The sequence below is a fragment of the Phocoena sinus genome, chromosome 7, assembly GCF_008692025.1.
Source record: "Phocoena sinus isolate mPhoSin1 chromosome 7, mPhoSin1.pri, whole genome shotgun sequence".
Taxonomy (NCBI): domain Eukaryota; kingdom Metazoa; phylum Chordata; class Mammalia; order Artiodactyla; family Phocoenidae; genus Phocoena; species Phocoena sinus.
In genome coordinates this window covers 106,832,455-106,849,647 of record NC_045769.1, presented here as the reverse complement: position 1 = coordinate 106,849,647, position 17,193 = coordinate 106,832,455, and the positions used below count along the sequence as shown (strand labels likewise).

At 36.5% G+C, this 17,193-nt stretch overlaps 1 protein-coding gene across 2 annotated transcripts in view; it reads right to left on the bottom strand.

Annotated features, from left to right (window-relative positions):
- The window catches only part of CNTNAP5 (contactin associated protein family member 5), an 876,608-nt gene that overhangs the window by 402,150 nt on the left and 457,265 nt on the right, over positions 1-17,193 (bottom strand). Inside the window, exon 7 of one of the 2 annotated variants that reach the window (XM_032637306.1) lies at positions 11,139-11,282. In XM_032637306.1, coding sequence (XP_032493197.1) covers positions 11,139-11,282 — 144 coding nt within the window. The remainder of the gene's footprint in view (positions 1-11,138; positions 11,283-17,193) is intronic. The other variant, XM_032637307.1, reaches the window with a different exon arrangement.

Below are 17,193 nucleotides of genomic sequence, written 5' to 3'. Positions count from 1 at the left end.
TCTTCAAAGCTCACAGCAAGTTCCTATCCTTTCATCACCTTCATGAAGATTTTCCTGACTGCTAACTCTATCATTTTTTTCTTCTTAACTCTTGTAAACTAGGTTTGAGTCTGTCCAATAGTGTGCAGTGGCTGAGGGTATGGCCGTCAGAAGCACTGTGGGTCTTGCAGGTGGAGGACAGGGTATCTAGTCAAAGTCAGAAAGCAGAAGACCATAGGGGGAGGGATGGAGTGGAAGTCTGGGATTAGCAGATACAAGCTATTATATAGAGAACGGGTAAACAAGGTCCTACTGTATAGCACAGGGAACTATATTCAACATGCTGTGATAAACCATAATGGAAAAGAATGTTAAAAAAGAATGTATATATATGTATGACTGAATCACTTTGCTGTACAACAGAAGTTAACATAACATTGTAAATCAATAACAAATTTTTAAAAAGTACAATAAAAGAAAAGAGATGACTGTAAAAACAAATGGAGAAGCAGGATTACTGAGAGGCCTCAAGGTGGTAAAACAAACAAAAAGTATCAAACCAAAAAGGGAAATGAGCAAGGAAGGGTGACAATCAAAATGACAGCCAGGAGAGCAAAGAGCAGGTATGAGGACCTGTCCTAGGTAAGTGCATCAGGTTTGGATTCTGAGTTCTGAAATGGTGACCTGGTACCCACTGTGTGCATGCTGGGGGCAGACAGGGGTTAAACGTTTCCCATCCCTTATGTGGAATCTAGAAAAATGATACAGATGAACTTATTTGCAAGTAGAAATAGAGACACAGATGTAGAGAACAAACTTATGGATACCAAAGGGGGAAGGGAAGGTTGGATGAACTGAGAGATGGGGATTGACATATATACACTACTATGTATAAAATAGATAACTAATGAGAACCTACTGTATAGCACAGGGAACTCTACTCAATGCTCTGTGGTGACCTAAATGGGAAGGAAATCCAAAAAAGAGGGCATATATGTATACGTATAGCTGACTCACTTTGCTATACAGCAGAAACTAACACAACATTGTAAAGCAACTATACTCCAATAAAAATTAATTTAAAAAAAGTTTCCCACCCGTTGAAGGCAGGCTCACTTTCTCTGAATATAGCAGATCCTCAATAACTGTATTTTGAGGATGGTGATGAATCAAGTGCTAAGTTGTATAAGTGTGAGGTTCACAGCAAGGAAAGCATAAGGGACCTGAGAGTTTGAAAGATGTTCTGGGGAGAAGGTGGGATCATGAATGTGCCTGGACAGGGCCAGTACACAGAGCAGATTCCATACTACTCCTTTCCCAATCCCATGACGAATTCTTCTTAGGAATCATAGCATCTTCTTCTACCCAGTCTGGACCTGGCCCCATGCTTCTTCCTAGCCCTGTGCTCCAGGAAGCCACAGACAATCTAGTGAAGTTAACACAGGCAAGACAGGGACATCACACTAGTACACCCTACTGGTGGTTCCAATTTTATAACTTTGAAACTTCCTAATTTTGGCTATTTAGCCGCAGAACCCTTAAGTCTCTCCCTGGAATGTAGGATTGCCTGCTTGGCTTCCAGTTCCCCTGGGCCTCCCCGCAGCAACTCAAGGGTCTATTGTCCACACAGCCTGGGGGTTCCAGGACCCTGCTCCACTTCTGAGAGTCAGTGAAACATGTTGAGTATCACCCTGGTTTAAGATGTTGGCCCTACTTGTGAGCTTGGAGAAAGATGGTGAGTTTGTGGCTGAACCAACAGAGTGATGGAGAAAAGCAGCTCAGCGAGTATGGGAGAAACACAGAATGAAAAGGCAAAGCATAGAGGAGGAGATGCACAGAGTGAATTCCAGAAAGAGTAAATATTCTGGGCCTGGCTAGAAAAGAAGCAATGGTCAGAAACTGGGAAATCAACCTATAGATGTGAGGAGATGATTATAAAGGATTCAAAACCCAAGCAGGAACTTTGCCATCTGTCTTGCAGGAATACAAGAGCCACTGGCTGCAGAGTTTCTGGGGAGGTACTTAATCCCTACACAGAACTCTCAGCCATCTCCTTAAGCTCAGGAGGAAGAGCTTGACAGCCAGTGCCAGAGACCGGACATGCTGAGAGCCATGTGATGAGTAGGAGCTCCTGCCAAGATCATAGCCATCTTGGTATAAGGACATAGGCTCCTCCCAGACACTCTTTCTTCCTCTTGCCAAAGGCAAGGATTTGGCCCAAAGTTCCTAACATTGCAAGAGATACTCAAGAGAGGTGTATTTGGCAATTAGCAAACCACAAGGGGCCGTTTCTGGAAGACCTGATAGATCATCTCCAATTCCCAGGTAAGTGGTTCTATTCACACATCTGCCCAAATTTCCCTTTTTTTTTTTCAGTTTGACATGAAAGTCATTCAGGACCCTAGGAAAAAATAGCGGTATAATAAAAATGAATAAAAGCTGATGGTGTAGTTCTTTCCAACAGAAAGGGAAGAAGGCTGTGAATGACATGGCCACTGACTCCATATCATTGACTTTCTCCAGTCCTGAGCATAAAGTATCTTTTAGCAGAAAGTGTGGAAAATAACGTCTGCCCCTGCCTACCTCTCACAGATATTTCAGGACAGAGGAACTAATATGACTGGGGTCCATCTGTCATCCCTCCATTTACTGCCCTTCTGGCATTACCATGGTGATTTGTGGCATTGTCTCTAACAGAGTTCTTGAAAGAAGATGTCTTCAAATGAAGGGACAGTCATGGTCATTATTATGGGGGAAAAAAGCATAAAAGGAACATGCTCAGCTCATTAGTTGGAAGTTTTGCAGAGAAGGACAGCACCTGAGTTGATTTCGACTTTCATTTAGCCCCATTTTTCAAAAGGCATTTGCATATTCAAATGGCAGGGAAGCAGGAGGTAAAACTGGTAGGATGAGTGGTTCCCTCCTACACTGTGGGTGGGTATGGAAAATGGTACAGACTTCAACAGTATGAATTGAGCCAAAAATGTGTAATAACTGACCCAACAATCTTCATTTCGGGTGATCCATTCTAAATTTCAGAAAATTATTTCAGTGTTATGTTTGTAACCACAATATTATTTTAGGCAATAAAAATTCAAACTTTAATGCAGTAGAATCTTGAATGAACTGTGGTGAATGGACTTAATGTAGAAATTACATTTGTAAAGAGATTTAAAAGGTTTAGTAACAATTTTAAAGACACAGAAAATACTTTAAGAAAAACATTAACCCTGGAAAGCAAGATATAAAATTGTCAATAAAATATGGTCTATGTTATATCAAATATACAATTAAAACCTGAAAATGAAATACGTGTAGATGAGAACAGTGCTTTTCTCTCTGGCTGGTTAGGTCTTCTGTATATTCCAAATGACATCCATAACACATAGAAATGCATATTTTTAACATTCTAAAGATGTTTTCTTTAATAGCGTCAAATAACGATCGAGCTAAGAAACAGTCACCTTAGAAAAGAAAGTCATAACACTGATTTAAGGTAGAATCATTTTCAGAGAGGATGACGATTTCATTGTTATTTTTTTTAACTTTGTCACATTATTCCTCACATGACCTTGAAACTGTTTAGTTTCACTTTGCCCAAAGACAGAAAGAAAGCCACTTCTCTGGAAGCTAACAATTTTAAAATAATTTTTTCCAGGGTATGAGGAGCTTACGACCTAGAAGCAGGTGATGTGAATGTCAGACTGCTCAAATGGCAGGAATGTGAAGAGAGAAGACTTGATAGGTTAGCTGCTTTTTCAAATAATTCCTTCCATCAAGGGAACGCATCATTTATCACGGAGCATACTCACAGAGATGAAACGTGATCCCAGGGATAAGCTGAAGAGATTAGTTTTCACTAGACACTGGGAATTTTTCTCTGAGAGATTTTCATGAGCTTCTGGGTCACAGGCAGGTAAGACAAAGGTTGCTGTCACTATGTATGCGTATGTTCATGGGCACATGTACATATGCAGATGTGAATGTGTACGTGCTCTCATGTGTACACTTATCCTTATCTCTTGGCTTCTTCAGAGCTTTAAAAAATAAACAACCACACTCAACAAGTTGCATGGCAGCAGAGATGCAAACAGAAGACCATGACATTCACAAAAGCCCACTTAGTACGCCTGTTCCACCCAAGTCCACTGGGCAACATCTTTCTTAAATGCCTTATGTTAAAGGAGTCCATCATTTGACCAAATCTGGACTAAAGCTAGTCATTAAATTTCCTCAGATGAATGAGATCGATAAGTTTGCAATATATTTACCCAAAACGTGCTTCATGATTTCTACAGTGTGGGAATAAACTAAACTTCAGATTCAGGAGGCAAAACTTGAGCTGTCTCCAATCTATTTTTATTATTTGTTGGGATCATAAAATGCAAAAACTCTATGTGAGTCATTGATTATATACCTAAGATGACAAACAAGTATTGGTTTGCATGCCAACTTCAATTGAATGGATTGGTAGAAATGGTCCTTAATAATACTTCCAACGTATTGGGTGCTTACTGTGGACCTTACATTGTGTTAAACACATATTTAATCATCACAATAACAGGTTGAGGTAGGGACTATAATTGTCCCATTTTACATGTATGAAGATACTGAGGTTTGGTAAATTGCCCAAGGCCCCATAGCTGAGTGAGCTGTTGAGTGAGATTAGGAATCTAAGTGATTTATCAACACTTATGTAACTGTTGGTGCTGCCACGAACAGTGGATTGAGAAGACTGCGAGGTTTCCCTCTAGGCGAAGTGGAAATGAATTTGGTGAGGGTTTATTAATTTCAGCCATGAAGTTGGGGGTAGCATCATACATGCTTTAGCCATCACCCATCCAGTTATTTGGAGACAAAGGCACAGGAGCAGATTTACATGGTCAATTAGCTCCAAAGCCAATTCTATAACCACAGTCCTGCTAATGACCATTTGCCTTTATCTCCCCTCCCACTGAAGGCAAAGTCAAGGTATACAAGCATTTCTCCTATGCCTGTCTTTTAAATGAGAAATAATCATTTTAACACCTACAATTAAGCCATCTCCCAGACAATCACGTTACTCTCCTTGTCTCTGGGAGAGGGGATGCAACACTCCGAAAGGAGAGCTCCAAGAAAGCATCATTTCTTATGAAGTGGAAGCTATGAAATTAATCATTTTCAGGAAACTAGCAAGGCATATATTTCTTATATTATGTATATAATAATCCACATTACAGGTACTGTACACACACTTCAACGGGCCATTTATTTTCTGATTGTTTGTTATATGGTGCTGTATTAGCATAGGGTGGGAGATTTGAGGTAGAATAGTGAGGTACTTTTTATGTATGTCTACTTTAAGCTGTTAGTTTTACCGCGTCTCGGGATGTGTAAGGTTGTCTTGTAGTCAAATCGAGCTATGAAGACTAAATTGAATTATCCCCATGGAACAGATGTTAAATCTCCAGGGGGTGGGCAGGTCCCACAAGAAAGGAATGACAAATTGCAATGAGGATGCTGCATAAATGCAGCCTGCTGGAGAGATTTGTGCTGGATGAGTCCAAGGCTGGTGCTTCTAAGTCTTGAATCACCTTTTGTAATTGACGGGTGTCACCTTACCCTTGCTGCCTGATTTGTGGATTCCTTGAACCTCCTGCTCAACTCTGAACTTCCCCACACTCCATAAATGTGAGAGAGTCTGTGAACACTGGAAAAGGACAAAAACACCATCCCTCTCAAAAGTCCTTACTTAGCACAGCTGTGGTTTAGTGACTTGGAACTAAGCTGACTTTGTAGCTGGTACCATATCTTTGGGGAAACTTTAAGCCTGAGTAGGGGAATAAAAGAGTTTGTACTTGTAATTAACAGTGCAAACCACATGGAATTCCTAAAGGAAAAAGATTAGGTATATAAATGAGTGTGTGTGTGTGTGTGTGTGTGTGTGTGTGTGTGTGTGTGTTTCTAGTAATAGGAATTTTCACCTAAACAAGGAAATAGAAGCAATTTGGAAGAAAAATAATGGTTTTATCCCCCCTTTGAATTGAGAAGCTTAAAACTAAAGGTTCTTTACATGCAAAGTAAAACAGTTTTCCTGAGATTTTTTTTCCCCAAGTACATTAGTGATAAATGGATTCTTTGTGCTTCATATTAACAACACTGCCAATTAAACTCTGAGGAATAAAGTATGGTAGCAAGGTTTTAGGCAGCTTGGTAAGTGCTCCAGTAGCTTAAAAATCAATGACACATTTATTACAATTGTGTTAGTGATTCTCTCCACAAAGGAGATGATGAAGGCCACCAATATTCAGAAATTCATGTTTTTCTCCTTGTTCTCCCTGATTTCCCCCTTTTTTGCTCTGTATATTCAGCGACTGATTATTTAATATATCTTAACATTTAATATATTTTCTAACACGTAATGTATGTTTGGAGTTTTTTTATGAATGTTGCCACAGTATAATAGAGAAGAACAAATCTGACTCCATATTGGATCTTTTTTTTTTTTTTTACTTTAACCTTTGTATTCTATTGCTTTTGCTACAAGTTAAGAATGTTGCCCATAGCCTGAAACATACAGGATAGCCCATTCTCCAGACTCTGAGCTTTAAAGTTATAACACTTTTCCATTAATATAGATAAAAAGTTGCAGAACATAGAATAACATTTGTCTTGTTGGAAGGTTACAGGAATATCATGACCTGAACTAAGTGGATGGCTGCAAAAACAAAGGATTCTGACACCAAGAAGTTTGTACCAACCAGCCACACTCCTTCCCATTTTAGTATAAGAGAAGCCTGAATTCTAACTTGGAGAAGATGGTTCTTTGGGGCACGAGGCCACCATCTTCTCTTTCTGCTGGCTTTCCAAATAAAGTCACACTTCCTTGCCCCAACACCTTGTCTCTAGATTTTTTGGCCAATCATGTGGTGAGCAGTACAAGCTTGGACTCGGTAACAATAGGAATTGCAGTTATTTATATCTAAGGCTCAGGCTCTCACACTTTTGAGGCCCAGTTTTTGAACAATGAAAGTAAGCAATGTTTTCTTCAGTTCCTTGTGGTTTAAATTTGTTTCATCAACTCTTGTCACAATGAAGTCAGTGCTGTCCTGCCTTTCAGGTATGTTGATATTCATGACATCAGTCTAAGCCAAACTCCTAGTAGTGTTTGATCCCACTGTTTTAGCAGATTAAGTTCAATGAAACAGGTATGTTATGAAATATTTTGGGGGAATAATATGGGAGAGTGATGGGTATGAATATGCTTTCCATGGTTCAAGTCTCCTTATCTAGACTCAAGCAAAATATCATTAGCAAGCTAGTGCTTAGTTTAATTAGATAATGAACAACCTTAGTACATGTGGGTAACATCGTCAAGAGTCTTGAGCCTGAGCCAGGGACAACCCTTTAAAACATTACAACCGTCAACCCAAGTGTGATTGTCCTCAAGCAAGCCTGTTTCACACCCTGGAAATCAATAACTACTTAAAAAAAATGTGTTAACATATAGAACCCCCAAACATAAAATATTTATTACTGGTTAAACTTATCAAGGGAAAAGTAGACCTCAAGGTCATTTAAATTCCAGTTTGCCAGATAGTCCAATGACCAGATTGCAAGGAAAATCAGTATTTGCCTGTCAATGATAGGGTGGCCTACTCTTATGAAAGGTTTTAAAATAATGTGAGTTTAATGGACTTCTGCTTCTGGGAAGATGGAGTAATGTGATTTCCTCTATTTCTCCCACCAAGTACAACTAAAAAACCCTGAACATTATATATAAAGAAAATTTAGGAAGACTCTAAATGTTGGAAAGAAGAAAGCAAGCATATACTAGAATCTTGAGACCCAAGGAGCAACGTTGGAGGTTTCCCTAGATTTTTCTTTTGCTTCTATATCCTAGACTTGCTGCTGAAGAAGCCAGCAACATAGAGAGACCAACTGAGGCAGACAAAATATTAGCCCCCATTTAGAAGCCTCATCTTTCAAATCCAAGGTCCAGGAAAGAAACAACAGAATAAGGCAGAATACATTTAGACAATAATTGCTCTATACCAGCCAACAAAAGTCTTAAAAAAAAAAAAATTACGGCCACACTACCATCCAGCCATACTGTAACAAGGTGTCCAAAACCTCCAGCCAGGGAGGTGTCAACAGAGACCAAGTATGGAGCCTGGATTTTATTCCTTGTCACATAATAGCAAGCCTCTCTCCTTAGTATCAGTGGTGACCACATGCCTAGTGGAGTCTTGATGTTCACCTCCCCCCACACCAGGCAGTAATGAGGGAACCCACCCACTCCTTGCAGGCAGGGTGCCAGAGATGGCTTGAGAGAGTCAGAACTTTAACCACCAGAGTCCCCCCCCCCGGCCAACACACACATGCTGTGATGTCACTGGAGGTCACACAGAGAGGAGTAATGAGGTTTTCCTACCCCTCCCAGTCAGAGAGTATCCATGAAGAGCTATCAGGGGACCAGAATGCTCACCCCTCTACACCTAGGAGTAACAAGGAGTCTCCCTTGTCAATGGAGGTTTAGTGGGAAATCTGGATTCTACCCCTGCCTAGCAGTACTGAGGCAAAACCCACATTTCCCCTACTGGAACAGTGTCAGAGGAAGACAGCTAAAACATAGGATTAAATAGGATTCATCATAATACCTAAAATGTTCAGGTTACAGTAAAAAATGTCTTGTTATACCAAGAAACAGGAAGATCTCAGATTGAATTAAAAAAGACATTCAGTAGATGCCAACACTGAGATGACAAAGATGTTAGAATTATTTGACAAATATTTTTAACCAGTCATTATAATGAAAATCCTTCAAATAACAATTGCATATTTGAGACAAATAAGAAAATAGAAAGTCTCACTAAAAAATAGAAAGTCTTATTTAACAAGGAAATAGAAGACGTAAAGAAAAATCAAATGAAAATGTTAGAACTGAAAAATACAATATCAGACATGAGAAAATAATGAATGTGCACAAAAACAAAAGGAAGGGAATAAGAAAAAGAATTAATCAACTTGAAACTCTAACAATAAAAACTACCTAATTCGAATAACAGACAACATAGACTGAGAAAAAAATGAACAGAGGAACAGGGACCTGTGATTTTATAAGGAAAGATCAAGCATTCATATCTCTGGAATTCAGGAAGGAGATGAGAAAGAAAACGGCTGAAAAAATACTCAAATAAATGGCAGAATATTTCCCAAGTTTGGTGAAAGATGTAATCCCTCAGATTCAAGAAACTCAGTGAAACCCAAATAAGATAACCTAAAGAAGTCCACACCATGACACATCATGGTCAAACTTATGAAAACTAAAAAAAAAAAAAATACTGAAAGCAGTAAGAAAGAAATTACATCTTATCTGTAGAGGAAAACATCAAATAACAGTGTATTTATTTGTCACCAGAAACAGTTGAGGGGCTCAACATTTTTCAAGTGCTGAAAGAAAACATCTATGAACCCAGAATCTTATGTCTAGGGAACAAAGGCTTCAAGAATGAAAGAGATATCAAGACATTATAAGATGAAGGAAAAGTTAGGGAATTTATCATCAGTATACACACCCTAAAAGAATGGAAGTTCTTTAAACAGAAAAGAGATTACAAAAGAAGGAATCTAGGAAAATCAGGGAGGAAGAAAGAACAACAGTAAGCAAAACTATGAGTAAACACAATATGCTTTACATTTTCTCTTGAGATTTCTAAATTATGTTTGATGGTTGAATCTGTCACACATTTGAGCCCTAACATACCAACAACTTCAACAGCTGAAAAAAAATTACTGATATGATTCTAAAAATATAGGGAGAAAATAATAATTAAGAATATTATATAATAAAGTTAATTAAGATAGTTATATAATAAACAGGGAAAGGTAAAGGAACTTAAAGGGATGTAAGGTTTTTACACTTCACTAAAATTGATGAAATATCAGTAAACTGTAATAAATTATATGTTTATAATATAATGCCTAAAGAAACCATTAACAAAAGCTATACATAGAGATATATTCAAACACAAGATAAATCAAAATAGAGTTCTGAAAATCATTCAAGAAACACACAGGAAGGTAGAGAAACAAAATAAAAAACAGAGAGAACAGACCAAAGAAACAAACAAAAATATATATTTGAGCTCTAATACATCAATAACTTTAACATTATATGTAACTGGTTTAAATGCACCAATTAAAAAACAGAGGTTGACAGAGTGGATTAAAAACCATGACTGTACTATTTACTGTCTACAATAAACTCACTTCAAATATGATATAGGCATATATATTTATATATTTTTTCTTCCATACTTTTATCTCTATCTATCAAATATATAACAAAAGAAAGCAAGAAAGGTTATATTAATATCAGATTAAGTAGATTTAGAGAAAAGAAAATTATCACAAACTGAGAAGAACATTATGTAATGATAAAAGGGCCCAACCACTAGCAACACATAGCAATACTATCAACCCTGTGTTTGTACCAAACAACAGAGCTGTAAAATATATGAGGCAAAAACTGATAGAACTGGAAAGAGAAATAGACAAATCCACAATTATAGCTGGAAATGTCCACACCATTGATCATCTACTATGTGCAAAGCACCAGTACTGTGAATGCAGTAGTGAAAAAGAAAAGTTCCTTGTCCTCATGAAACTCATGATCTATTGGGGAAAGACAAATACTAATTAATTAATTTTTTTTAACTTGCCAGCATAATAAGTAGTACAAAGGGAATCTCAAAAATACCAAAATTGTAACCTCTCTTCTTCAAAATACCCTATTTTTTAACAACAATAAGTAGACAAATATATAATTCCGAAGATGTAGAATTTAATAGAATCTGTGGTTCTATTGTTGCATTTCCCAGGGATACCAAAGAGATTCATGTCAGTCCAGTGTAGACTGCAAACCCTGCCCACAGATGGCACAAGCTCACAACCAGGAAGACAGAATCCTGTAGGTGCCTCTAATGTATTTATTTCTCCCCAAAACAATTCACACCAATTCAGTCCCTGCTTTACCTCCAGTTTCACCTGGGAGTCTGATAAGACTTCCAAGAGTGTAATGTAAACATATTATGAGAAAGGGTCAAGGTTAGGATGGGGAAAGCAAGACTTACCCCAAAGTGTTAGAAACCATCAAGCTGAGAAGGATGCTGACTTACCACGGTGTAGATCTGATGCTTCCGCCTTTTAGCCAGGTCAATTATGTTTACTCCATTATAGTAAAGGTTTTCGATACATCCGTGGAAGTTTTTCTTTAAAAAGGTCCCAGGTTTGCCTGGTACTGGAATTCCTCCAAAACTAAGCTTTATGAGAAAGAAAAAAAGTCAACTCTTAGTTATAAGCTCTGAACGAACAGGAAAAGGAAAGTAAGCAAGTGAATTTCAGAAGATTCAACTGTAGCATGAGCCAAGTGGCTCAAATAATTATAGATGCCACTTGATTACACATTTAAAAGGATACTGATTAGGCCACGTAAAAATAACTATAATTGCTTGCTTTTTAAGAGCTTATTTTACAAAACTGTTTTACTTCCTTTCTGAACCCTTCTAATACTAAATAAAACAATAATTTACAGAAGGAGGAAAAAAGAAAAGAAAATCAACATCTTTATATTTATCTCTTATACAAATATCTGAGAGCGTACAAAGAAAAACCAAGGGACAAACAAAACATACCGCTATTCAGACCTAGTTTATTCTGCATTGTACCAAAAACACCTTATGAACACAGTTGTTCCCAAATTACTTTTATAAAGATGAAAATTAGGAAACAATTAAAATATCCCATACATTTAAATAAATGGAGGAAAAAATCGAGAATTGATATGATAGACTCCTACTTAGTTAATAATGGTGCTGAGTAAACATTTGTTATAAAGTGGAAAATGAGTGGAATGTTGATTGAAAAGTTCAGGGGTTATAACTGGGTATAAAGTATGATGTCAACAACAAAACGTGTGCTTACAATTTAGACTTGAAGAAATACATTGAACTATTAATGATAGTTGTCTCTGAGAAGGATATGGGTTACTAGTTTTCTCTACCACTTTTCTTTCCAGTAAAAATTACTACAAATTACTTTTGGAATGGAAATATTCTTTTAAAAAGAAATCTGATTTGGTATGAATATTCCTCCTATTATACAAGAGAAGCAGAATACTTTCTCTAATCATGTTTATCCCAATATTATTTAATGAGTAACCCAGTTTTTCTTCAATGCTTTGAAATGTTACCTTTAGCATGTATTTAAACTATTTGAATGCTTAGTGTATTTCAGGACGATTTGTTCTCCCAATCAGAATGTCTTCGCCTCATATGAATAGCTACAGATAAAGCAAAGCTTACTTCCAGATGTCTACTTTTTTTCCCCATAAGTTCCACACTATTTTTAAAAAATTGTTTCTTTACGGGCTTCCCTGGTGGTGCAGTGGTTGAGAGTCCGCCTGCCGATGCAGGGGACACGGGTTTATGCCCTGGTCCGGGAAGATCCCACATGCCGCGGAGTGGCTGGGCCCGTGAGCCATGGCCGCTGAGCCTGCGTGTCCGGAGCCTGTGCTCCACAACGGGAGAGGTCACAACAGTGAGAGGCCCGCGTACCGCAAAAAAAAAAAAAAAAAAAATTGTTTTTTTACACATTGTAATATAGGATAAGAGTGATTAATCCTGCTGCCCACTTCTATTTACCATTGTTTTAATCTAGATAATTATTTGATATTTTTGCCTACTTTAATTTTAAAGTTTAATTTCAAAATAATTTTATTTAAAATAATCTGTTGGAATTTTGAGAATTTGTTATTTCCATAAACACATTTACTTGGAGAAGAATAAACATTTTTGAAATATTTCATCTTCCTATACAAGAACCCAGTGTCTTTTTCTATTTTCAAAATATTTTTGGTAAGGTCCTTCACTTAAGGTTATTATTTTATTTCTCTAGTTCACATATTCATCATTAACTTAATTCCAGTGAATTTCAAGCATTTAAAAACTTCCACTGTATGGAATCTAAAAAACAAAACAAAAATGCGAACAACTCATAGATAAAGAGAACAGATTTGTGGTTGCTAGACGTGGGGGCGTGCGGAGTGGGCGAAATGGGTGAAGAAGGTCAAAAAGTACAAGCTTTCAGTTATAAAATGAATAAGTCACTAGATGTAATGCACTGCGTGGAGATTATAGTTAATAATACTGTATTGTATATTTGACAGTTACTAAGGGAATAGCTCTTAAAAATTCTCAACACAAGAAAAAAAACGTTGTAATTATGTGTGGTAATGGATGTTAAATAGATTTAGTGTGGAGATCATTTTACAATATACACAAATATCAAATCATTATGTAATACATCTGAAACCAATATAATGTTATATATCACTTATGTCTCAAATTCCAGTGTAAACGAATTGTTTTCATTAATTAAACATTTATCAAGTAAATTATATACACAACCTATTGTTTTCTCTATCCAGATACTCGTATATTAAATAATGTACATTTTAGTTAATTTCATACAACTTTTCAAAGAAATAATCAGATGACCTATTTAAAACACTTTACTCTTTTCAAGCCAAATTGTATACATTTTTTTGTTTCATTGTCCTGATCAAAACTTTCTAAAATATAGCCAAAACTTTTTAAACAACAATAAATAAGAATTATGGTATAGAACTTTGGAAAAAAGCCAAAAACAAACAAAAAGGAACAGTACTTTTGTATATTTCCCAGTACATAGAATACTGATTCTGAACCCACGTCACATTAGATATCCTTTAATCCCATTTACACATAAATTATTTAGTTGCTTATTTCTTATTTGTTTGTTTGAAATGAGAAATGAATGCTCGGTTTTACCTATTGACTGGTCTTTCAAAAATTCATGTGACAGAATGCAAGGTATTTTACATTTAATCTATTGATGGGTTGAATTATATTAATAGATCAGAAATTAATAGATTATCTGATTGAACCACACTATTTGTCTTGAAGTATATGTGCTCATATTTTAAATAGTAAATGAATTTGAGCTCTAGTTTTCTTCTTTTGCCAAGTGTTTAGATCATGCCTAAATGTGTCTCTGAGTAAAACTCTGGGATTTTATCTTTGACTCTATTTAAAAATGACTCATAACTCTTGAGAAATATTCTGGAAAACTGAAAAAAAAATGAACTTGTTAATTCCACAAATACTTTGTAAAACTACTGCTCTGATAACTTCCTTGTTGACTTATTGCAGTATTCCAATGTTTACAGTTTGAGTCATGTAGATTTAAAAAGATTCACTTCCCTTTTGTAATTGTATAAATCAAATTTATAAGGTAAAAATAAAGTTGACTATTTGTTACTTTTGCTTATTTTTAAAAAAAAGCTTTATTATGTTAGAGCAGTTTTAGTTTCACAGCAGAATTGAGAGGAAGGTAGAGAGATTCCCACATACCCCCTGCCTCTACACATGCACAGGACCCCCTGTTACCAACAGCTTCCACCAGTGGTTTATTTCTTCCAACTGGTGAGCCTACAATCACACATCATCATCACCCAAAGTCCAGAGCCTACATTATGGTTTACTTTTGGTATTGTACATTCTGTGGGTTTGGACAAATGGAAAATGACACGCATCCACCAGTACAGTATCATACAGAATAGTTTGCCTCCTCTAAAAATCCTGTTCTCTGTCAATCCATCCCTCCCCCAGCCCCTTACTCCAATCCCTGGCAATCACTGATCTTTTTACTGTTTCAATAATTTTGCCATTTCCAGAATGTCATATTGTTGGAATCATATAGCATGTAACCATTTCAGTTTGGCTTCTTTCACTTAGTAACATGAATTGAAGGTTCCTCCATGTCTTTTTATGGTTTGATAGCTCATTTCTTTTTAGCTCTGAATAATATTCCATTGTCTCTATATAGCGCAGTTTGTTTATACATTCACCTACTGAAGGACATCTTTGTTTCCTCCAAGTTCTGACAGCTATGAATAATGCTGCTGTAAATATTCATGTTCAGGTTTTTGTGTGGACATGAGTTCTTATTCTTTTCTATAATTTATATAATTATAAATATATCACTATATATAATTTATATATAATGAAAATTTTATTCTTTTAATTTTTTTGGCCATCTTCCTCAATTTTCAAAAAAAGAATAATGTTGTACTTCACTCATCTGTGATTTAGGAAAATATTAGTCACGGGACAATATTTGAAAAGGAGAGAAGAAAATAAAAAACCTTTCTTTTAAATAGCAAAAAAAAAAGCACTTGAAGGATCTGGGGTAGAGCTTTTTTTAAGTGAAATATTATGGAGGATAGTATATATTATAAAACTGTAATTTCCCATTACATGAAAGGAGAGCAAAACTCTTTCTAGTCTGGGTAGAGGATGTTAGGAGAAAATTGGCAGAGATAAGAGTTACATGGTGTGGGACCTGCTCTTTGGGTCTCTCTGGGAGATTGAAATTTGATGAGCTTTAGGTGAATGAGGATGGAGGCCACAAGATAGATTTTGGAAAACTCAGGGAGTTATTTCTCCCCTGATTCCTACAACAATGATGACTGTAAGCTTATTAAAGAGGCTTCAAATTCAGCATGGCCTCAGAACAAAACTTGGCTGGAAGACAGACAGGTTAGCAATGGCTATGAGAGGCAGCAACATGGAAGTTTCTGAGAGCTGCTTCTCAACGGCCTGACCACTGAAACACTGTGTGAAGTAGACTACTGAGGTCCCCAGGGCTGCGAGAGCAGGATGGGTAATATGGATGGACTGAGGATATAAGTGTGTCAAAGGCTGGTAGCTGATATGGAGGTCCAAGTGTCCAGGTGACTAGACCTCACACAGCCTGAGCCCATTGCAGGTACCATGAACAGCAGCTACAGAGGCTGACAGTTTACTCCCATGCTGGGCTATCCACAAGCCCGCAGCCTGTGATCTGCCCATGGAAACCAAAAGGAGGAGCAAGAAGAAACCCCAATATAACCCAGTATTTACACAATAGTACAGTTAAGTTTTAAATAAGCATTAACTAGTTATCATTCATCAACATGGTTAGATTTTTCTGCTATCAGGGGAAGCAGGGGCCGATAAGCATATTGAATTCAGGTAGGGAGAAGAAGCAAAATTGCATTTCTGCACGTTTGAGTATGAGATTAAATTGTTAACCTGTTTTATATTTTAAATTTTTCATGAGGTTGAGAATATGAGGTTATAATTGTATTACTGAATTATAGATTTAGTTCATTATCAGATTAGTTAGAATGGAAAAACTTGCTTCATATATTACTGATTTTCTTTCCTGCATATATAGTATTGATTTTTCTAAATACTTCATAAACACTTGTAGGCTATACTTGGTATATACCTACTAATTTTACATTAATAATTATATCCATCAGATCATTTACATTCATAATTTTATCTGATTTATCAAAGTTCTGTGAACGAACATCAAAATCTTGCTCTTAACTATGTTTTTGTCCATCAAGCCATCCACACAAGGATCCCTGCTATGTATGACCTGGGAGGGTCAAATGATTATAGCAAATGTTGGCAAAAATTGAATACTGATCATATTCAAGCTCTTCTCCTGCTGAGTTCGGTTGGCATCTGAGTCTCACCCAAGTTCCCAACACTGGCTTTTCTCCTTGAACTCTGCCCATTAGTTTATTCTTCTAGCAACATAACTGGAAAACCAATAACCACCTCCTTCAGCCTTGCTCTTGGGCCTCTGAGTCCCAGAAAAGGGCCTCTGAGTCCCCACAGCTCATGTCAGGATAGTATCAGTCAACATCTAACCGCTAGAAATGAACTGTTTTGGTTTTTTGTACTTGATTGATATTTTATTTCATATATATATATATATATATCTGTTTAGTATAGGTGTTTTTAATTAGAAACCACAACATTTAGTACTTTACAATAGTCTTTATCTTTTTATCTTAATTTTAAATTTCAGTGGTACTAATTTTTCTACCTCTGTTTTCAGTTTACATAAATTTAACTGGGTATCTTTGTCCCCAGTTCCAACTTTAAAAAAAATAATCATTTTGGTGTTTTCTGCCATACAGGTGTTAACTGAAAACCACATATCATATGACTGGTGTTTGTTTATTAAGCAAATATGAGACTACTTACCACTTGAGGGAACTTAGAAAAAAATTTTTAATAATGCTATATTCTTTTTTTTTTAATTTCTTTGGGGTTTTTTTGGCTCTTTGGGTCT